The sequence below is a fragment of the Physeter macrocephalus genome, unplaced genomic scaffold (genome assembly GCF_002837175.3).
Source record: "Physeter macrocephalus isolate SW-GA unplaced genomic scaffold, ASM283717v5 random_1601, whole genome shotgun sequence".
Lineage (NCBI taxonomy): Eukaryota > Metazoa > Chordata > Mammalia > Artiodactyla > Physeteridae > Physeter > Physeter macrocephalus.
This window is the reverse complement of record NW_021146563.1, coordinates 1,743-25,000: the sequence shown is the minus strand read 5'-3', so window position 1 is coordinate 25,000 and position 23,258 is coordinate 1,743. Positions and strand designations below refer to the sequence as shown.

The window sequence follows — 23,258 nt, the reverse complement described above, 5'->3', positions numbered from 1 at the left end:
GCTGAGAGAGGCTGAGCGTGGTGCTTTCTCAGGCTCTGCAGCCCTCGGCTCTCCAGGCCTCCAGCACCCGGCCGGAAGCAAGGCCAGCCACAGAGCCTGCGGTTTGGCAGTTTCTCTGTTGTCCATTCCAGAACTCTCTCCGCAGGTCCTCTCAGTCACATGCGTGAAGAGGGGGTGGTGTGCGATTTCCAGCTGGTCTTCCTGGCCTGGCATCATGGCAATTATTAGGTCAGGTCCCTAAGAAGCCAGGAGGCTGAGGGCCCTCGATACAGTCTGACTTTGGCAGGAGGCCAAGGCTGGTCTTTGGCTGACATATAACTAGAGAAGGCACATAAGTCCTGGCTGGTGAAGGGACTGAGGGCCATCTCTGGGGTGGGAGGAGGGCAAACGCTCCTGGTGACAGGGCCCAGCCTCCAGCACCACCAGAACATCAGCCAGGCTCTCTCTCTCCCTACTTTGGGCTGCGGATCAAGGCAAAAAAACGGGAGGGAGCCGCCTCAGGTCAAGGCACTCGCAGAACTGCCAGATGGGCTTGCAGCAGGCAATAGTCAAGGAGGCCCGGACGACTCAGGGCAGAGCCTGCCAGGATGGTGCTGGGGGAGGGAAAGGAGACCTCACGCAGCACAAGGGCTCTCAAAATGGCAGGGTCAAATTCTGCCCTCATTCCATTCAGAGTCTACTGCAGGAGCCTGAGGGACAGGCCAGGAAGGCCACAGCAGCCAGCCCCCAGCCATCCTCGCTGCATCTTCCACCTTGAGTTCAGAAGCTCTAGCAAGACTGGATCCCGGGCTCAGAGCCCTGTCCTCGTCCCTTCTGTTCCACCAAACCTCCTGGGGGACCAGCAGCACCAGGAAGCCCAGGGAAGGAGAAGCCAGGGGCTGGGGCTGCCCCGGAGTCCCCATCACATTAAGGTATAGAGACATGGACTCACCCCATCTGGGGGCCTGCAGGGCAAGGCTGGCCCAGTGGAGGGAGGGGGCTGGGCATAAAGGAGAGCGGACACTAGTCAAGCTTCCACTTCATGTAAACAAAGGGGGACCCCCTGCCCGGCCACGACAGTCTTGTGGAGGCGTGTGATTGTCCTGAGGTGCTGCAGACCCTCACATCTGGGATACAGGGTCCCTGAGGCCAGGATGGAGGCTGCTGGGGCAGGAGGCCCGTAGGCGCCCGATGTGCAAACTGGTGCAGGGTTTGCCCTGTGTCTCCACAGGACAGGACGGGGGCATCCACAGGTCCTGCCGACAGCTGGCCCGCAGCTCACAAAATCACACAATTGCTGACCTTGGCAGGACTGGAACTTGTTTTACCTGCAGAGACAAGGGACACAGGCGAGGGAGGATGTAGGTAAAGTGCTCCCTGGGCTGGCCTCCAGCCCCTCTCCTATGCACCGCCCACACCGCAAATTTGGGTGCTGGGGTCACTGTCTCCCTCCCAAGCTGCTGAAACCAGGTCAGTAGGTCCTCAGAAGAGCAAAAGGAAAGATTCTCCGCGTCCTGACAGCCTCAGCAAGACCACTCCTGGTTGGGGCACCAGGGATCTGCCATCTTCTGACCTCAGCGGGGCGATTCACCAGTTGCTAATACCCTGTGCTGCGTCACAGCTCACAAGCGCGACTGCAGTCACTGTCAGTGACCCTCAGCGTGGCCCTGCTGCAAGGGGGCGTCCTGGCCCGACCTGACAGTGGGGGCCGGGGGGCCAGTAGCCCCCAGAGCCAGGCAAGCGCCTGCGCCAGTGCCGCCCTTCCGGGCCCCATCTCAGCTCCTCCCACCACTCAGGCCCCGACGGGAAGGGGCAATGCTGCGCTGCCTCAGGAGGGCCGGCAGGCGGACCGGGAGGGAGCCACGTATGGGGGCGCGGGGCACACCCTGCACCGAGAGGAAAGGGGTGGAGAGGCACAGCTCTCCCCCTCCCAGGCCCCTTCCATCCGTGTCCACTGCCTTTACACCCCAAGCAGAGGCCGGCTGTGTTCCTGCCCTCAGACCAGCGCCTCGTGTCTGCTGCGGGGAGTCCTCCTGGGGCGCTGGCCGCCGTCTCCTGGGCGGTTGCTGACCTCTTTGCTGCCGGTTCCTGTCCACACCGCCAGGGCCAGGGTCATCTCCCGGCACTCACACCACCTTCCCGTATCACCTCAGCTGTGAATTTCATGGAGGTGGTGTTGGCCTCCTCTCCCGGGCCATTAGCAAGAGAGACGCTGAACAGGCCTGAGTAGGGCCCTTCCCTGCCCGGCCAGCGGGACCCAGGCCTCGGGACTTGCTGCGGGTCCAGCTGAGCCTCCCTGGAGGCCGTTCTGAGAGCAGCTAGAGCGTCGAGGAGGTGGGAGGGGAGCCAACGATGATGCCCGCCTCCCTGTGGCTCCAAGGGCCCGGAGCTGGGTCAGCCTCCAGCCTCCTCGGGTGCTGAGGCTGCCTCCGCTGCCCTTCCCGCCCTGCAGTCCCCTGGCTGCCACAGGACACGTCCGTCCCCACTTCCTGTCCTCAGCGGCTTGCTGTACTTGCTTGGCCTACTGAGCAGATGCCGAGTTTCTCCCCAGAGGCAGCAGAATTTTGGAGGCAGGTGAGAAAAGTCCTCTGGGCTCCCGAGGCCAGGGAGGAGTGGCCGCGTGGGCTGGGGGCGGCCGGGGCAGAGCAGGTTGGCGGCCAGCTTCCCACACTCCCACCCACTCTCTGAGGCTGGATGCGAGCCTGGAGACGGGTCTCTCGCTCAGAATCCACCTCCACGCCTCTGGCGGGAGGCCGGGCTGAGGACCAAGCCCTCGAGTCCACCCCACGGCGGCGCACAGAGCGGAGTCCGCTGCCACCTGCAGCAGACGCCGCGGCCGGTCACACCTGCTCAGGTGAGTGGAGGAGAATATATCAACAGCCCCACATTTCTACTTTTTACAAAGTATACGTGGCACGGGCGGCCCAAAGGAGGCTCATGAGAGAAAGTCAAACTTCAAGGGAAGAAGTGAGACTGGACACAGGGGCGGGAAGTGGAGGAGAGGCGGCCTGAAGGAGGGCCTGGAGCATCAGGACCCGGCCGGTCCGGCTCGGCAGGCAGGAGAGGGAACAGTGGTATAGACGGCCATGACAAGGACAGTGAGCTCTACCTCCCTACAGGCTTCAGGACCTCACACTCCCCTTTTCTGGAAGATTCTTCCCCTGAGTGTCCACATGGTTCTCTGCTTCCCATCATTCAAGTCTCTGCTCAAATGCCCCTTTGTCAGAGAGGCCTTCCCTGATCACTCTCTTCAGGAGAAGGTCCTTGCCCTCCCTGTCCCCCTCCCAGCACATAAGGGCAGGGACAAGCTCACTTTGTCCACTGCTACACCAGGAATTTAGGACAGTGCCCGGCACAGAGCAGACACCGCACAGACAGACGTTTGTTGAAAACAATGAACCATCAGGCAGCAGCAAGCTACGTAAGGGTTCAGAATACCAATCTAATAACAAGAGCGACTGCAGCGGCATCAGTGGGTGGTGACCGGGTGACGTACGTGCCCTCACGCACCTAGATGGTGACGGAAGCCCTGGCCAGGCCCAAGAGACCAGCAGGGCAGGGGATTTTGACATCTGCCAATGAGACTAAGGACGCCTGCCTCTTCTCTGGAGCCCAGTGGGATCAGCTCCTCGAAGGATGCCCACTCAGCTCCCCTCATCTGTGCCATGTGACCGAGACCTTGGCTGGTAACAGTGCTCAGGTTTATGGAATCAGAGCACGGCCTGAGAACATCAGCTGGGGTCGGACCTCAGGAGTGACACTGAGTTTTGGAACTCCATCTTGGCAAGACAGCTGTTGAGTAGGCTTACCCTGGAACTGGAGGCCCACGGGTCCCTTATGGAGCTCTGAACCCCAGCAGCAGCTCCCCAGCCTTCCATCCCAGGCAGGGGCCCAGACTTCCAGGAGAGAGATCTGAGACCTCCACCCCAGGGATGACACAGGCAAATGTGAAGTTCCCGAATCCAGGAGCCAGCGAGCACAGCACTAGGAGCCAGACCACACTGCCAGCCAGGGTGGCCCATCCACGCATGACTCAGGGGAACCTGGGAGAGTGCTGGCAAGGCAACTGTGGCTGCAGTCACCTCAGAGAACTCTGGGAACAGAAGTGTGGACTCAGGGGCCCTCGGAAGGTGGTGACCCAGAGGCACTCTCTTCTTCCTCCATACGGGGGGGGTAGGTGGGGGGGAGTCAGTCATGTACTCAGGCCTCTGGCCCTTCCAAACAGCCTTTAAAGACGTAGGCAGCTGTTGTCAACCCTAACCTTCCAGAGATGCCCATAATGCTCTGGCAGGCCCTGGGAGGCAGGAGAGCCCACCGCCCTTTCCTCACTCATGACCATGGGCACAGGGCCTCGCCTCTCTGCACCTCTGGGATCTCGTCTTAAAACAACGTCATCAGGCAGGGTGGCTGTGGGTTCTGGGTGAGAGCATTTGGCACCGTGTCTACCCAGCACACGCCAGGTACTCAGCCAAAGTCTGTGCCTTTCTTCCTCCTCTTACCATGCACAAGAGTGTTGGCCTTGTCCCAGGGATTTCCCCAGCGGGACCAGGAGGGGTTTCAGGACATCACCTGGAACCCCCTCCCCCAAACTGGCAGCCCCCGAGGGCAGAGCCTTGTCACCTAATCTGCTGCTCTGAGGACCCCTACGTGGGAAAACGCTCGGGGAGCTCGTTTAAAATGCAGATTCCTCAGCCCAGCCGAGCAAGACAGACTCCTCACTCTTTTGACAAGGCTCTCCAGTGACTGCTGGTCCCTGAGGTTGGATCTCTGCCCCAGAGTCCCGAGCTCCTGGATGGGCACAGGTGGCCGGCTCAGGAAAGGCGCCAATTGCAGGAGCACGGACTCAGCTGAGAGAAAAACAAGAAGGAGAGGGTGCTTGGCTTCCACCAGTAGGGGGTGCTGTGAGCCTTCAAACCACCTGGCCGCCCACGGCTGGACTGCCAGACCCAAAGGAAGGGATTTCTGAAGGTTCTCCCAAGGGCCACACTTGGGTTTGCAAAAATTTGCATGCTGTTTGACAACTATATACTTCTTATCAAGTAATTGTACAGGCTGTCAGCTCTTAGCTTTTCTATTTTTCTCTCTTTTACCCACCCTGTCATCGGCCTGGGTTCTCCCTTGACAAGAGGGCAGCAGGGACAGAAAGGACAGTCAGAATCAGAGCTCAAAGGGACCTCTTGAACCCTCCCTGGATCAACCCCTCCTCTTCTCAACCAGGGAACAGCCCCAGGGAGGTGAGAGGATGTGTCCAAGGTGTGGGGAGCAAGGTACTGGGAGCTGAGATACATCCGATGGCTGTTCTCATGATGCTCTGAATGTTCACTGTAGGACAGGGATCCTTTCCCTGGATGGGGCCCTAAGGGAATAGCTAAAGTGATTTCCTCCCAGATGACAGTTCCCAGTGTACTAGGATTGCTAGTTCCAACCCTGGGGACCCCCATGCTGCCAGGAACCTGACCCTCTGGCACACAGAGTCCTGCTGATAAGCTTCTGCTGCCTGAGAGGAGGCACTAAACCTGTCAAACGTTTGGGAGGCTGGAGGCCACAAAAAGGGCCTTTGGGGAGGGGAGTCTCTGCTTCTTGCCCTGCCTTCGAGGGAAGAAAGCAGCAGGGAGAGGAAAGGTCTCTTAAGGGACTTAATTCCAGGCCCTCAGGGCTGGATGCCCATCCGGGTACACAGAGGCTGTGCTGGACGAGGCCACTCTGTGTGCTTCCTTATGCTGGAGCAGGGAATAGGGTGACCTTGAGGGCCACCCCTCGTGCGTGCCGCTGCACTCTTGCACTTGCCCTTCTCTCTCTCTGGGTGCCAGGCACTCAGGAGATGAGCTGGTACAGGGCACGTCCCTGGCTGTTTGGCTGGCTCCTGGCCCCCCATGCAAACACTCAGGGAGCAGAAGTGTCAGTGACCGTTCAAGTCATCCAAGCAGGGGAAGCTGATGCTGAGACTCACTAAAGGAAGCAGGAAGGGATAAGACAATGGCCTTTTGTTTCTATGGAAACAGCACCTCAGGGTGAGGGGCTGAAGAGAAAGCTTCTACTTCACCTCCAGTCAGGATGTGGGAAAGAGCCCCTCTTGTGGTTGGGCTCGCCCCTCCCCCTCTCTTCCCTGCCAGGTGTTCACCATGGCAACCCTTCTTCCAAACAAGTGGTGCAGGGTAGCAGAAGCATCCGGTGCTGGGGGAGCCAGGAGCCCGGGGGGATGGGACGGGCCCAGCTACCCCTCCCTGACAGGACACGGGCCCTGGCCTCGGTTTGCGTCCCGGCCCCACTAACACTTACTGTGCCCTGGGACCACTTAATTCACCTCTCTGAGCTTCCATCTGCCACCTCCGTGGTTCCTGTGAGGGCCAAGTGAGAGAGAGAGCACCTAGGGAAGGACCCGGCACACGGAGGCGCTCAGCAAATGCTTCCTGGCCAAATGCAGCTACAGCCCTGGCACTGCTGCTGTACCCAAATTCTCGGAGACTCCAGGCCCGTCCTAACTTTAAGAGGCACAGACTGAGTGCGTCAGGCTCTCTAGCAGGGCCGGGGCATCAGTGTTTGGGAAGACTTGAACTCCAGCCAACGTCAGGTCAAAGCTGGGGCCTTGAGGGCCACAGGAATTCTGGAAGCACTCAGGCTGCCCAAGGTAAGTCCCTGCCATTACCTACCTGGCCAGCCAGGGAGCCCAGCCTCACCGCTGCAAAGCCCCACAGTCATGGAGGGAGAAACCCCAGCACGGAAAACCCTTTGACTCAGCAATGCCGACATGAGAAAAGGTGCCAGCAGTGGCCCTGGCTGTCACCACCAGCCAGAAAAGGCCACTCTGGAGACTGTTCCAGAGAAAGAGATAAAGGCAGAGAGACAGCCAGAAAGATACCACCACTAGGAACAATCTCTCCCAGAAGTAAGCAGCCTGGCAAATACCACTTATCACATAAACACAGGGAGGAGCCACGTCAAACTATTGACAACAGAAACAAGGAAAAGTGGGTCAGGGCATTGGTGCGGTGTGTCTGACCAGGTCAGATCCTGACGACAACTCTGTGATCCAGCAAGGAACAAGGTTTGCTGGAACAAGCCCTAGAGTCAGAGCCCTAGTCTCAGACTACTCCGTGCCCAGCACTGTTCTGAGCACTTCATATCCTCAGAACAGCGGGGCGAGGCAGGCATCACTTTCCCATTTTAGAGAAGAGGAAACTGAAACTCCGGCTTGCAGTGGCTGGCCCCAGGCCACATGCAGACAAAGGCCAGAGCAGGATGGGAACTGAGGACCATAGGGCCCAGAGCTGATGTGCTCTCCCTGCCGGGAGGCTGCCTTCTTACAGAATCAGCAGTGCTCCTGGACCAGGGCCAGAGGCCTGAGGAGCCCTGGGCCCGGTGGGAGGGGCTCACCTGAGACGTCGCCACTGGAGCCCTGGTTGGGCCTCTTCCCCGTCATAAACTCCGCTTCGGCCAAGGCCTCGGGGGAGACGGGGCTGGCCGTGCTATTGGGCGCTGCGGGCCTCTTGGACCGCCGGCTGAAGAACCTGCTGCTGTAGCGCCTGCCCTCCTTGGCCGCGGTGGCCTCCCCATTGGCAGCTTCTCCCCTGCCGTTTCGGGCAAGGGCCTCCCGGGGTCTGGGCTTCAGGTCCACACGCAGGTGGGAGACCACCCTGCCATACTGACTCAGCTCTCCCGAGACAACGGGCTCCACCGGGGGCAGCACCTGCTCCAGCGTGACCAGGTCGTGCAGGAAACTCTCCAGGCGCCGTGCTGACTCGCCGCCCTTGCTGCCCTCCTCCTGCCCCTCTGCATTGCTGCTGGCTTCCCGCTGCTGCCGGGCAGCCCAGCGCATCATCTCCCCAGGTGGGTGGCGGCTGCCTGGCACCAGGGTGTACTTGGGGTTGATAAGCTTGCGAGCCACAGTGGAGGAGTAGTTGAGGCCCAGCCTGCCAGCGCCTCCTGCCAGGCCCAGCTGCTGGTACAAGTCCACCTCCTCGGAGATGGCGTACAGCTCCCGGAACTCCACGTCGAAGGGCTCCACGTTCTGCCCCGTCAGGAGGAGGAGAAGGTTCCTGTCCACACGGGAGGAACTCCAGGTGAATCTGGGAACATGGGGACAGAAAAGCAACATACATGTGCCGGGGCCTGCAGCCTCGCCCTGCCAGCCGCCCCTCGGTGAGCCCATCTCAAACCCCACTGCCCAGCCCGACCTGCTCCGCCACTGAGGCTGGATGCCTTGCTGCCTTCGTGCTAGGGTGCTCTCCCTCCACAGACCCAAATCCTCCCTTGGTCCAGGTCTTGGCCTCAAATGCAGAAAGCAGGCAGTGGGTGCAGGGCAAGGGCAAGAGAAGTCAGGCCTGGATTCAAAACCGCTTTCTGCCCTGCGTGCCTTGTAAAATGGGGCTTGTAAGGTGTACGGTCACAGAGTTGTTGTGAGGCTCCAAGACCAATAACGAATATAAAAGGTTTCACTCAGTACCTGGCACAAACATACATTTAATAAGTAGTACCTATAGCTGCCACTACTGTTAATAGTATTCCGTTCCTTAATAGTTCTTCTCTGAATTTTTAGAGCACTTAGCATCTGCAAAACCCCATACTTTAACCACGTAAGAGGACTGACGCCATTTATTAATTGTTTCATGTGCCCGGGACTCTTCCAGCCTCAAAAGGCAACCAGTTGTTGCGGACCATGAAAGGCAGGCAGTGCTTGATGCTCAACAAAAGTTGACCTTCTTTCTTGAATAATCCATTAGCCAGAAAGTCTGAGGGAAGGGACTGGCCAGGAGGCTATTCTTTGCTATCAGAATAGACAATAGCTCTTAAACTCATGATTGTGGAGGCTCCAGTCCAGCATCTTTCTGAACATGAACGCTTCTGACCATGAACAAAGGCCTCCCAGGCCCTTCTCTGACCTGGCCCAACTCACCTGTAGGATCCAGTGGCTACTTTTTCACCATCTACCATTAGGAACTTGGATGACAGGGTCCCCTTGATCTTCCCCATGGGCATGTAAAAGCCAACACCTGTCACAGAGCGGACACGGATGTTCTGTTGAGAAGAGGGGAAGGGCACTGTCACTCAGGTTGGCGGCCTAGAGGCTCTGAGCTGAGTCTCTGCTTGGGGGGAGGATGAATCCTCTTGTCCACGGGACCCTGACTCTGCTTCCTACGGCCTGAGGAAGTCAGCAAATCTTGCTTTGGGCTCAGATGGGCCCAGGGTGGCCCCGGTCTGCTCTCAAAGCTCTGCAGAAGAGCAACACAGCCCTGCCTTCAACCTTGACAGTGACTCTGCGGGCTGAGCGCCCGGGACTAGGCTGGAGCTGCCTCCTTAGCCTCAGCAGCCTTGGGATAAAATGTAAGCGGGGCATGCAGTTAGGGTTATCAGTTCACGAGGCAAGGTTTTAGGCAGAAGGAAAGGAGTTGAGAGTGCTGTTCGTCTGGGCCCCTGAACTGGGGAGCAGGCATAGGGAGGGGCAGAGGCAGTCTCCACCCCACTTCCTCCCCCCCTCCCCCCCTCCCCCCCAGTCCCAGTGACACCACTTACCCGAATACGGAAGTCAGCGAGCTCCAGGCCCTGACACATCTCCAGGAAATACTTCACGCCTGCCTCGTCCAGGATGATGTACACTGGGACTCGGCGCTTGGAGGCAGCATCCACGATGTCTTGGAAGATCTCGCCATCAGTGAAGAGGTCCATGACCACAGCAATGACCTGGACAGGGAAGGGCACTACTGAGGCACGTGGTGACTACACACATACAGAGTCACACTGCGGCCCACAGAGGACCAGCTGGGCTGGGGCAAGCGCTGGCCAAGAGTCAAAAACGCCATCTGCACCACTCCTGGGTTTCGCACATCCCCACCCACCCCTGAGCACATGTGAGCAGGAGACGGGCTCCCTGCTCTGGGAAATGGAGGTGGTGCAGAGGGTGCAGGCCATGCTGCTTGTACTTCATCCTTGGCAAATTCCCACCACCCACCCTGGGGATTTTCCAGCGGCTCTTCAGAAGCCACGTCAGTGGAGATCTAGGAGGCTGAGGAAAGTTGGTTCTGGTGCCTTTGGGAAATAAGCAGGTTCAAGGAGCTGCAGTCACGGAGAGGCATGAAATGGACCATTTCCACAAGCAGCAGATCTGCTCAGATACCACTTTCTTTGCAGACCTGGGTGCTTTGATCTCCCTGCAGCTGTGCAAAGCCCTGTGCTTCCCTGAGCACAGATTCGGGCAGAGCTCCAGTTAGCTCGGGCTCCCCTGGCCTCCAGGTGTCCAGACCATCCCACTTCATCCTCAAATCAAGGTCCCTGCCTAGGACCCTTGATTTCCAAAAGCCAGTCTTGATTATCCATCCTGGAAGGCAAGGCCTTCCGCAGCCTGAGGCAGATTTGCCTTTCTGATCTCGGCCTCCTCCACTTTCCTACACAAACCTTCTGCTCCAGAGGCAGGGTTTTCTTCTTGGCCCCAAGCACTGTGCCCATGATGCAGAGGAAAGGATGTGCTTTGGGGTCAGAGAGATCTGATTATAACCACCTTCTGTAGAGAGATCTAATTATAACCACTTTCTATTTATGTAACCTTAGGCAAATCCCTTAACTTTGATGAGCCTCTGTTTCCTCATCTGCAAAGTGGGGATACTCTGTACTTGATACATGAGGCATCAGGATTAGAAATAACATCTGTGAGCATCAACAATGCCTGATACGTAGGTAAGTCTTCAGGAAATGGTGACCACTGTATGGTCGAAGGAGTCTGCCTGTCGTCGTAACTGAAAGCCCGAACGCTGAAGCCAGGCAGACCAGGCCTGGTTCACTAACTCCACTACTGACTCATCAGTGCCCCAGCTTCCTTGGCAGCAAAATCGAGCTCATAGTAGCACCTGTCTCAAAGGGTTGTTGAGAAGGCTTAGAGAAGCAAACTGTGAAAGCGTTTAGCACAGTGCCGGCACATGTTAAGCTCAATAAGTGCATCCTCCATCACCACCGTCATCATCACAATCACCATCACCTTCACGTGTGCTCTGCCATTATCTCTGCCTCTAAAGACCACCCCCCAACACCATTTACACAATATTACATAAGGCCCTTCTTACCTCCTACATTTAATACCCAATCACTCATACAAGTAACATTTACAAAGCCCCACAGGCAGAGGGAGGCTCTAAGGACAAACACACTATAGTCCCTAACTTCAAGGGGTTAATCCAGTTGGAATCATAAGACATTTGCACAAAATAAGAAGACATAAGGTAAAACGAGATAAATGCCTTAAGAGATGCACAAATGATGTGTGATGTGAGTTCAAAGGAGGGGTGGTAGGAAGAGAAGGAGGGACTTAGGGAGGGGGAAGATTGAAAGATTACTTTCAGCCAGGGGAGAACAGGAAAGGTTTCACCGAGGAAGCTGAAACCTGAAGAATGGGCAGCCTTGGGTGCCATGAGAAATGAGCAGGGAATAAAACCAAGCAGGGAAGTGGGCAGGGCTGCCATGCATGGGTATGCAGGTTGTGCACTGCACACAGGCACTGGGCTGATGGGGGTGAGTGGGAGCTGTGCCTGCCTGAGGAAGAGATGCCTTTTCCTAATCTGCGCACAGGTGCCACATGGGCTACCAGGGGCCTAGGAGGTGAACATCTCAGGCAAAGAAAACAGCACAAGCAAAGGCACTGAGGACAGGCATGACTGACAAAAACAGAGGAGATGCAAATAAAATACTGAATGAAGAAAGAGAAATAACAACAGATATATTTACTTTTTAAGAAATCCTTACTATTCAAGAAATGGTAAAAAGACTAGGGACATTTACACACTGATGACTTTGAAAATAAAATTGACATGGATAAGTCACTAAAAGTGAATTAAGCATATCAACTATAGTTCAGTTTTTTAAAAAGTAAATTAAATATAATACAGCATAATCAAGTAAGGTTATCCTAAAAATGAAAGGATTATTCAACATCAGAAACATATCAATTTATAACATTTATAGTGTCAAAGCGGGAAAATCATATATTATCTTAATAAGTTTTTTAAAAGTATTTATAACACTATTTGTGATTAAAATTCTCAAAAAACTAGGAATAGAAGGGACCTTCCTTAATGTCATAAAGGCTATCTACTAAAAACCCTCATGAAACATACTTAAAATTGCATTCCCTTTAAGTCTTAAGCAAGTCAAGAATATTCACTTATCACCACTGCTGGTCAACAAAGTATTGGCAGTCCTGACCAATGCAATATGACAAGAAAAAGAAATGAGACAGAAGGATTAGAAGAGACAAAACTACCAGTATTTAAGGATGATATTTTTTTGAAAAAACCAGTAGAATGCAGAGAAAAACTATTAGAAGTGAGAGGAGAATTTGGCAAGATGGCCAGATACAAGAAAAACTTACAAAAACCAATAGCATTCTTCTACTACAGCAATAACCGATTAAAAAACAAAAAAGAAAATGAGGTCCATTCAAAATTGCAACTTAAGCACGTAGTATTTAGGAATTAATACCTTTATGAAGAAATTTAGAAAACTCTATTAAAGGACAGTTACAAATATCTGAATAAATGAAAAGATAAATTGTGTTCATGGATAACATGATTTAATGCTTTAAAAATCCAGTTCTCCTCATATTAATAAAATCCAATGCAATTCCAATGAATGGTCAGTAAAATTTTTTGAGCTCAAATATTTCTAAGATGTGAGGAAGAATGAAGATTCAAAATAGCTAAGTCAATTTTGAAAAAGAAAAGCTAAAAGGGGACACTTGTCCTACTAGACAGTAAGACATACTGCAGAGCCAAATTAATAAGAATTGCGATACTGAGATAGGAAGGAACTGACAAATAGACCATGGGACACAATAGAGAGACCAGAAATATATAGGTACCTACACACATACATAAAACTAAGTTAACTTAAAGTCTTAACTTTAAGGTAGAATCACAACTCAGTGGAGAAAGGATGCTGTTTAGTAGATGCTATTGGGACAACTGGCATACTAAATAGAGAAAAATAAAATGGATCCCTACCTCACACCATATATAAAGGTGAATTTCAGGTAGGCTGTATACCTAAATGCAGAAGATACAACTAATAAAGGAATTCATGAAATATAGGAAAATATCTTCACGGCATAGGTAAGATAGGATTTCTTAAGATTCCAAAAGCATGAATCATAAGACAAATAAAATTTTAAGAGAGGCATCTGGCAAATTAGGGATTTTCTTTTCAAAGAAAGATGTCAATAGACAAAGATAACTGACAGGGAGAAGATATCTGCAATGTCTACAACCAAAAGGAACTAATAATATACAAGAGATGCCTGCACATCAGCAAGAAAAAGACAGAAAACTAATTAGAATAATGGGCAAAGGATATGAATAGGCAATTCCTAGAGGAGATACCTGAATGGCTAATAAGTATGTAAAGAGAAGCAGACCTCATTAGTAAGCAGAAAGATTCAAATTAAAGCAAAGAGATAGTAATAACTGCAAACGAAGTGTAACCTTTAAAAATTGTGTAACAAATTTAAAATAAATTTAAAAAAAGCAAAGAGATAAGAGAGATACCACTTTACAACTATAACATTAACTAAAAACCAGAAAGTTGGATAGTCTTAAATGTTGGCGTGTGAGGAAAGGGGAACCTTCATTCACTGAGGGTGGGAGGGAACACTGGTACAGCTATTTCTTAGGGCAAGGGGCAGAGCTTCGTGGATTTAAGGTTGTGCATGCCTGGAAGCCAGCAACGCTACTCTTGGCCACACACCCAGGGAACCTCTTGGATCTTTGCACAGGTCTATAAGGGGGCAGGAACAAAGACATTCACTGTAGCTTTCTTTGGGATAGCAAGGAGTTGGCAACAACTTGGATGTCCATCTCTAGAAGAATGGGTGTGGAGAATGTGAGGGATGTTCAAGACAGAGTGCTCTGCAGCAGACAGAAGCAATGAACGAGTTCCATGTGCAGAACCTGGGTAGTTCTTTTTAAGATGAATGTTAGAGATAGAGATCTATAGCCTAATACCATTTATGTAAATAAAAACACACTACATAAAATAACTCTGTGTTTTTCAAGGATACGGACATGTCCAAGGACATACACTGAATATAGGAGGGTGGCTGCCTATGGAAGGAGAAAGGGACGGGAGGGAAGGAGAGAGTAAAATAAGAGGGGCCTTCCCTGGATTGACGATGGCAGTGGACCATGAACTGAGGTTCACAATCAGCTCTGCACCTGAGGTCCAAAACAAACAAAAAACAATGGGCCTGGAACAGTTCAGGGTAGATGTAGCCTAAGGACAACGGGGTGCGGCTGGATCACGGAGGGTTTTAACAATCCGCTTTAGGCTTCATTCCAGCAGAACACAGCTCCCACCACCTCACAGGCCTCCCGATAGCTCCCAACTGCTGCCTGAGGCCAGAGTCTACTGTTTGCTCATTTCCAGACTCTCCACAGTGTCCAGCTCAAAGCTGACTCTCAGTATGTCGCTGGGGAGGGCTTGACTGGCTCAGGAAAGCGCTTCTGGATTCACTCTTGCTTTTGTTTTTTAATTGAAAGCACAGGGAGCCTGCTCACCCTCACCCCCACCCGACAGAGGATGTGCTGTGAGAGCATCACAGACTAGAGGGAGAGATGTCCCCAGGGGCCCTGCTTTCAGGAGGCTTGGTCTGCGGCGCCCTGGTGAGAGCCAGCCATCTGTGTCACTACCAATTAAGCAGTGAAATATCTGTAGTAGGGAAAAATCAATTGCTCGCTGACTCCTGCAATCTCGTTGTGGAGGAGAGGTGATAATTACCCTCCGCTTTGGTCTCTGAGGCCCTGCTTGACATGAGGATCCACGGCATCAGGCCCAGGAAAACCAGCTCCCCACTCCCTCCGCTCTGGTGTTTAATGTGCCACGTGATCCTACGAGCCAAATCTAACTTCAAGGCTCCCAGTATAAATGGAAAATCGGGTTTTATAAGAGAGACATCAAAGGCACAGAACCCGGGGAGCTGGATTTCGTCAGGGGGAAAAGTCATCCCCTGGCCTCCCGGCAGGCTCCTTTACCTGGTTACCCACGGATGTGCAGCACCTGGGGAGAGAGGTTAATTTGAGGTGGCAGGAGTTTTTAGAAGCTGTCGCAGGCTCTGGCAAAGCGGTTCTGATGCTGTAACACTTATCAGGCGTTTGGTTAGCTTAGCATCTCCTCCTTTGATATTCGGCCTCAGTGGTGGGGTGGGGCAACAGGGTGTGTTAGGGAGCCTCTGAATTCCCCTCCATCTGTCTCTTACCTTTAATTAAACTGCCAGCTTTTCAGATTCTCTTCCTGGACTCCTTAATTGCCATTAGATTAACAAAATTAAGGAAAAGGACTCCACCTTCCCCATGCACTCCACAGCAACTCTACTCAAGACAGCCGGGGAGGGGCTTTCCTGGTGGCACAGCGGTTAAGAATCCACCTGCCAACGCAAGGGACATAGGTTCGTGCCCTGGCCCGGGAAGATCCCACATGCAGTGGAGCAACTAAGCCCGTGCGCCACAACTACTGAGCCTGAGCTCTAGAGCCCGCGAGCCACAACTACTGAGTCCGCATGCCACAACTACTGAAGCCTGCGCGGCTAGAGCCCGTGCTCCGCTACAAGAGAAGCCAGGACATGAGAAGCCCGCGCACCGCAACGAAGAGTAGCCCCCGCTCGCCGCAACTAGAGAAAGCCCGCGTGCAGCAACGAAGACCCAACACAGCCAAAAATAAATAAATAAGTAAATAAATTTATTTTTTTTAAAAAAAGACAGCTGGGGACTGACACCCCTGGTGTGTTTGGATGACCCAGTCTGGACGGCCACTGCACTGCCAGTCTCCTCGCCACAGAGCTATGCTCACCAGCCTGCCCTGGAGGCCCTTCCAAAATCAACGTCCTCTAGGTCACCCGGGCCAGAAACCCGAGTCTACTGGCCTCCTCCTCCTCCTCCTCCTCATGACCGAATCCAATTGGCCACCGACGCCAGCAGATCCTTCTCTGTGCACCTTCTCTGGGTCAGCTCCGTTCTGTTCCTACTGCACTGCTGCCCTCGCTCGGGCCCCCCTCATTTCTCACTGAACTTCTGGAATAGTTCCCTAACTAGTCTCTCCTCCATCTCTGTGCTCCAATTCTTTCTCCGTAGCAGTGACCCTGCCAAAACAACAGACCGATGAAGTGGTGGGTCCCACAGCCAAACTCCTTAACTTGGCATTGAAGGGCCTTATGATGGCCCGTTTCCTCCTCTCCAGCTTCATCTCGGACCATCTCACGTCTGCCCCTTGTTGTCAGCCATGCAGGATGACCTGCAGTTACCCTAACTCAGGGTTTCTCCGCTGTGGGACTTCCAGGGATCCAGGGACAGTATTCCTTGCCGTGGGGGGCTGTCCTGTGCATCGCAGGGTGTTTAGCAGCATGCCAGGAGCGCCACCCCCACGGGTGACAACCAAAAATGTTTGTAGACATCGACAAATATCTCCTGGGGGCAAAACTGCATCAACTCCCTACCCCCTTTTGAGAACAACTGCACACATCAGGCAGCTTCCAGTTCTGTTCCTACCCCTTCTGTACTCCTGTGAAACATCTACGCATCTTTCAAGACACAGGCAAGAATTTCCGGAACTTCTCCCCACCTGATATTGCTCACCACTCCCTGCTTCCTGCCCACGTTGTGTTCCGGGCACATAACAGAGGTCCTTGACATTTTATTGTAACATCTGCTGAATGGCTCTGTCCCTTACTGGGCTGTGGGCTCCCAGATGGCGGGGACCATCTGACTTCTCTCAGAATCTCCACCCTCAGGGGACATCTCAACACGAAGTCAGTTCTCCGTGTTTGTGGAATGAATGTCTAAATGGAGGGTGTTTCACGTCTACTGTTTTATTTGCGGGGTGTGGACCTAGCTTTGTTGTTAACTCTTTTATTTCATTAATGACTAGACATTTTGGTGGAGGGACGAAAAAAAGAATGCTGAGCAAGATTCCCAGTTAGATCATCCTGCTGGAAGGCAGAGTTGAAGTTCTTCCTCAAGGGCATAGAGAAGAGAAAAGAAGCGGGTGCCTTTTGGGACCACTGCCTGAGCGCCAGTCCCCGGTCTGGTCTTCCTCTGTTCCACCCACCTGAGGTCTTGAAGGAACAGCCAGCCCATTACTGAGGATAGTACTTTACCAAGGGGTGAAAGTCCACGCCAAGAACATCAGACCAGGAAGCAGAGCCGCCACCAGCACGTATAGCCAGCGCCTCTGTGCAGATTATGAAAGGGTACCCGTCCTCCCTGTGATGGAATGCAAGCCAGCAAGCGGAGCACGGGCTGCAAGTCAGCCCTGCAAAGCCCCTGGGCCAGGCTCCAGTGCAGGCACAGGCTGCATCTCTGCGCTCGGCCCCTGCACTGAAGGACATTCCAGATGGGCGGAACCTCAGAGCTGGGAGGAAATGTATCAGCTAGAGCCCAGCCCCGAGGTTAAGTTACCCAGCTGGGTCTTGGCGGAGGTGGGATTAAAGCCCAGGCTTCTGACCCCAGTCCAGAGCTGTCAGCCCCAGATGATGTGGTCATGGAAGGCTCTGGGACATCTCCTCTGGCTAGGACCTGAGGTTACTTCTGGTCACACAAAACCAGGATGCATCCATAGAGCTAGACGATACCACCCTCTCCGTCACTGGTTTCCCCAGCTATGCTGACATGGAGCCTAGGCACTGGGGTGGGCGTGGCTGCTGCTGACAAAGACCCCCGTCTCGCTCAGCGCCACGGTGGGGAAAAGGCAAGAGGCCCCAGGCCAGGCGCACTCCGTGCAGGTATGTGCTGGAAATGCTCACTTTTTCCTGGGGAGGGAGGGAGGGGGGGAGGGAGGGGAGCCCACATGGGCAGCTCCAGTCCCCACTTGCCCACTGATTACCCATGTGAGCCTGGGGCCTGACTTTTACCTCCCATGCCTGCCCTGCCTGCCTCCTAGGGCCGTTGGGGGTTTCAGATGAGATCATGCCCATGAAATCCCATGAAAAAGCTGTGCGGTTTTGAGGGGCTATCACCAAACCAGGTGAATGGGGCCAAATGCCCACACCTCCAGCCCTAAGGTGCCTCGGGGTAGGAAGGGCAGCACCTGGGCAAACTGGTCAGCTGCTGCCTCCCAGAAGGTCCATCTGTCTGGCAGCCCAGGGGAGTCAGTTCTGGGCAGACCAGCCAGCACCCAGCTCACACATCCTCAGCTGTGGATCTCCTTCTCTGATTTCCCCAGCGAGCTATCTAGGGCTCCAGGGCAGTGGCTGTCAAACTCGAGCCTGTAGATGATCAGCCGGTGTGGGGCGGGGCGGGGCGCGCCCGCTGAGTGTGCGGATGCTAGGGCCCCATCCTCAGAGAGTCTGGCTCAGCGGCCCCTGGAAACGCGTTTTAACAACCCCCCCCCACTCAGGTGATCTGAATGCAGGTGGTGGAAGGATCACACTTTGAGTGACGGCCGGTGTTGGGGAGAGAATCTACTCTCTGGAAGCAGAAAGTCTCCCTGGTTGTGGGGCCTTGAGTGAGTAATTTAATCTAAGTCTCCATTTCCTCATTTTAAAATGGGGAGGTGGTCCCTTCAGGGTTGTTCTGAGCTTTAAATGAGATAATGCGGCGGCACAAGGAACACAGCGCCTGGCCTGCCGTGAGCTGTGGGTCCACGTCGGCACCCCCTTCTCTCCTCTGATGGAACCCAGAACAAAGGGGCCTCACTTCGGAGGCAGCTCCCAGGGAGCCAGCAGCACAGAGCTGCCCACCAGCCCCAGACATCAAGGTGGAGATGTTTTCCTTTGCCTGATACCAGGTCCAGCAGGCCCAGCGCACGGTGATTAAAGCCCAGGCAACACTACACTTCCAGGAAGGTCAAAACTTGAACTGAGGGGAAGGGCAGCTCAGTCAAGGGAAGAGTAAGTAAGTCTGTACAACGCACTGTCCCTCGAGTGACGCTGGGCATCAGTGCCCGCACCCCGAGCATGGAACGCACCGCTAAGAAAACCGCAGCCCTGGGAATCCCCTGGCGGTCCAGTGGTTAGGACTCCGAGCTTTCACTGCCGAGGGCCTGGGTTCAACCCCTGGTTGGGGCCATGAGGCGCGGCCAAAAGAAAAAAGAAAGAAAGAAAGGAAAGAAAACTGCAGCCTGAGTGGAGAGCACCTCCAGGTGGGCTCGGGACCCAATTGGCACGGCTGCCACTGAGCACGGAGAGGTGATGCTGGAGGATGGAAACAACTCGTGGCGGAGGTGCCAGTGCTCCCGGCACACCGTAAAGGCGTTCTTTTGTCATCAAGGCTGCAACAGGCCGCATCCAACTTCTGCCCCGGTGGGATGTGAACAACTGGACAAGAAAGCTTTACCTTAAGCTTCCTGTCTGTGCTCCCTGGGGTGAGAGAAGAGAGGAAAGCCCAGGAGAGGAGGCCAGCATGACTGCCTGGGGAACACCCACGGACGCTGCCTGGCCCTGCCCCACCCGCCTTGCATCCTCCTACCCCTGGACACCAGAGTCATTTAGCTGAATCCCCAAAGTCCAAGAGCATCCCGCAGTGGGTGAAGCACAGACTTTGGAGTCAGGGGTCCCACAGGGGCGGTGAGACCACGGGTGTTACTTGACCCCTGGGAACTCTCCCTGTAAAGTGAGGCTGACTCATGGTTCTTGTGAGGATGCAGAGAAACGCAGTGATGCCTGGAGAGCATCTGGCGCTGTGCTTCCTCCCCACAGCGCCTGGCGCACGGTGCGGGGGGCCTCAGCGTCAGCATGATGGGAGACTAGGGGTCGGTCCCCTGCTCTTGGCAGGTGGAGCCAATAGCCCAACCCTAATCGTGCCGTTTCCCTGCCCAAAACCTCGGCCTGAGTTCAGCCTGGCCAAAGACCGTCCGTGTGCTTCCAACCCACTCCCTCCCTTGACGATAAACTCCTCTGCGTTCTCCAAACACACCCAGCAACTCCCACCCTGGTGGCTTAACTCACAGGGTCACCACCTTCTCCCTGTGGTGGTGGGAACATCCCTTCCCTGTCGAGGTCCTTGCTTTACCCTCCCCCAGGCCGTCCCAGGTTCATTCTCGTCCTGGGTCCCCAGCCCCCAGGGCAGTGTGTGCCCTTCCCAGGAGGCACACCTGCTCAGGCCTGTGTCTCTCTGAGCACATGGTGGGGGGACAGAGACCTGTCATGCCGCCCTGCACAGGGCCTGACACGCAGTGAATGTCTAAACAGAGTACCTCCGCAGTAGGGGGCTTCCCTCGGGGGGCTGAGGAAGCGGTCTGGACCAGAGCCCTGGCCCACCGAGAGGACAGAGCCAAGACCACTGGGGTCTTGTTCTCTGCCTCGAGGCTGGGCTGCTGCCCCCAGCAGCCGGGCACCTGCGCTTTGTCAGCTGAGGCTTCCCAGCTGTCTGAGGCCACGTTACACTGTTTCAGGCTCACTAATTAGACATCATTAAACACCAGGCCCCCTCCTGCACTGGCAGCCACTGGAGCCCAACTCTGCCAGCCAGGCCACTTCCTCTCCCAGACCCCTTGGCCTCTGTGCCAGCTCTGTCCCCGACTCTGCTGTGCACCACCGGGGCTCACTCCCTGTCCACCTCTGATCCTTATGAGGCACTCCTGACACCCATTCCCCAAACTAGGTGGATGAAGGGGTGATACGAAGGAGACTCGGGCTGGCTCTCCAGAGAACAGACTGTACCCATGTGAGCAAGGTCAACTAATTCAGCCGTGAAGAACCATATGTGATCTGCCAGGCAGTAAGAAGAGCAATTCTTTTTAAGATCCCAGGCCAGCTCTTCCCTGCCCCAGGGCATGCTTCTGGGATGACTTCCCCTGCACTAAGTTGGTGTTAATTAGTGAAAATTATCTAATGCAAGCTCATTTTAACATTAGCTTAAAGCTAAACATAATTAGGAAGATAAATCAGCTGCTAAGAAAAAAAAACCCAATGAGGATACACAGATGATTTTTAGGATCAGCTGCTGCTTTGGGTTACTGGCCTGGAGCTCTGAGCACCATACAGTATTATGTGGGCAGAGTAAGGCAGGACTTGAGAAGTACCTCCGAGGTATTTCTTGATTGATCAATCAGGGCAAGACAACTGGAGGTGGCAGCTTGCCCGGGAGGCTCTGCGAAGCGGCAAGGAAAAGTTGCTGGCCACCGCCAGGTGACGCTGCCTGGGAGGGCTTCGCCAGAGAGGCAAGTGGAGGGTGCGGGGGGGGCAGGGGAAGGTGGTCAGGAGGGGCTGGGCGATGGGAACAGCGTGAATCTGCGCACTCCTAGGCCTCCGCCTTGCACAGCCCGGCCCTCTGCCTGCCCTCGCTTCCATACTGGCTGCTTCAGCCGTCAATTCCCAGGAGGCCTCTGCCCCCTGGAGCTCCGTGGGATTCGGACTCAATCTCAAGTTCCCAGCCAGCTCCACTATTTACCAGCCCTGTGACCTTACCATCTGTAAAATGGAAAGTTGCTGGATTGCTGTGAAAGTTAAATGAAATAATATATTTTAAAAGGGCTAGCACGGTCTGGTATTTAAGTACTCAACAATTAATAGCTATTGACCCGCTCGCTCCAACCTGTCCTGCAGTTTATTTTCTTTTTCAGCGTCCACATTTTATTCACCTGCATATTTCTGGAATGTGGCGCATGTGAAACATGGTTGAGTGAAGGAGCAGAAGCGGGGAATCTCCAAGCAGTCTGGGACCCCTTCCGGGAGGGGGAGTTAAGAACACTCACGGTTCGTCCTCAAAGGCCCACGAAGAGTTAAGAAGCCCTGGTCCCTGTCCCTGACCCCCCCTTCTGCTGACTCACTGCTAGAAAACAGAACAGAAAGAGCATTTATCTGGAGCCTCCCACATGCCCCACCAGTGCTGTGAGAGGCCCAACAGGGTACCCTACAAGCTGGGCCGGGATGAGTTAACAGATTACTAGAAACTCGGGCCAGAGAGACCACTAATTAGAAAAGCCATAGGCTCTTTTCCTGGGCTAAGATTCTGGGATCATTAGCAAGCCTACAGACTCCACACATTCAGAGAAGAAAAAGAAAACGGAGGAAGGCAGCGGCCCCAGCTAAGGCTGACCAGTCATGCATGGCTCCTGGGGTAGGAGGTGTGGTGGGAGGGAGGGGGAGGGGCAGAGATCACTGGAGTGACTCAGGCTGGGAGGGGGTGTGGTCAGGACAGTGCCAGGAGCCCAGGTAGGTGGTCAGCCAGGACCCAGCCCTGCTCGTTGGTCCTCTGCCCTGCTCCTCTCTCCCCGCAGATTGGAGGCCTGCCCCAGAACAGGCTCTGCCCTGTACACTGTGAGGAAAGGGAGGCGGATCTGACCACCAGCCAAAGGCGAAGCAGTGAGGCAGCATCCTGGGGGTGCACCTGGATAGATGGGGCGGCGTGGGGTTGCCGGCAGGTCTCCCATTAAGGTCTCAGTTTGTCAGTGAGGGCCCAAGCCCCAGAGGGCCAGAAAGTGGCCAGCAAGAGGACACTAGTCGGGGAACTAAGATCCCACAAGCCATGTGGCATGGTCAAACCAAAAAGGTCCCTGGAAGCTACCTATATCCAGCCTTCTGGTGACACCTGTGCCAGTGCCACCAGGCAGAAAGAATCCTCTCCTCTCCCTCTCCCACCAAAGTAGTCCTGTACTTGTTTGTTTCCAGAACTAGTTGGTGAGCTTCCCAGAACCTGGCTGACAACAAATATACTTTGCTTCTGGAATTTCAGATGGAAGCGGTGGCCACAGGGACAATCCCCAAAAGTAACTGCATGTGTAGCAGAAGGACACAAGCCTTGAATCCAGACCTGGGTGGAGTCCCAGCCTGCCTCTTATGAGATCTACGGCCTTGTGCTTTCCCTGAGCCTCTGGGAAAACCTCATTTCCCTTGCAAGGTGCTAAGGATTGAATTAATTAAAGGAAATAACATGCAGAGCACCTATCTTTCAACAATGTTAGCCCCTCTTAATATAAATCCTTTTTATCTGCATCTACTAGTCATCTTTTTCAAAATGCTGTCTCATACAGTCTTGCACTGAAGTCTCAGAGCAATCTTGTGAAAGTAAGCAAGAAGACAAAAATGATCCCCATTTTACAGATGCAGAGATGGAGGCCTAGCAAGATCAAATGATTTGCCCAAGGTCACCTGGTAGAGGAGGAAAGACAGAGAAAGAATGAAGGCACCCAGGCTCCCGGCTGCCAACTGTGTACTCCTTCCCCTGCAGTGACCTGGCCTCCTGAGACCACTGCCCAGCAAACCTGGCTAAGCTACCATGAGACCAAGGAGTCATGAAGAAGGCACCCCTTTACTGAGGCCCCATCTTCTACTTTTGAACTCCCCGGGAAACACCCATCCTCAGAGTTTCAGGGAC

The 23,258-nt window shown here is 54.1% G+C and overlaps 1 protein-coding gene across 1 annotated transcript; it reads right to left on the bottom strand.

The window, feature by feature from the left end:
• Window positions 1–6: 6 nt before the first annotated feature.
• Window positions 7–10,419, bottom strand: FAM83F (family with sequence similarity 83 member F). Its single transcript, XM_028486796.2, has 5 exons — window positions 10,369–10,419; window positions 9,490–9,657; window positions 8,873–8,994; window positions 7,354–8,045; window positions 7–1,307 (listed from the first exon to the last, which is right to left on the bottom strand). The coding sequence occupies exons 1-5, from the start codon at window positions 10,417–10,419 to the stop codon at window positions 1,258–1,260; spliced, it is 1,083 nt and encodes a 360-aa protein (XP_028342597.2). The 3' UTR covers window positions 7–1,257.
• Between the last annotated feature and the right edge of the window lie 12,839 nt (window positions 10,420–23,258).

What these genes read in the sequence shown, in the direction of transcription:
- FAM83F (XM_028486796.2), bottom strand. Translation starts at nt 10,419, where the DNA reads ATGGGCACAGTGCTTGGGGCCAAGAAGAAAACCCTGCCTCTGGAGCAG. An exon ending in TCGCTGACTTCCGTATTCGG is followed by an intron (nt 8,995 to 9,489) that starts GTAAGTGGTGTC and finishes TCTTCTCAACAG; the next exon opens with AACATCCGTGTCCGCTCTGT. An exon ending in CTCCAGTGGCGACGTCTCAG is followed by an intron (nt 1,308 to 7,353) that starts GTGAGCCCCTCC and finishes TTGTCTCTGCAG; the next exon opens with GTAAAACAAGTTCCAGTCCT.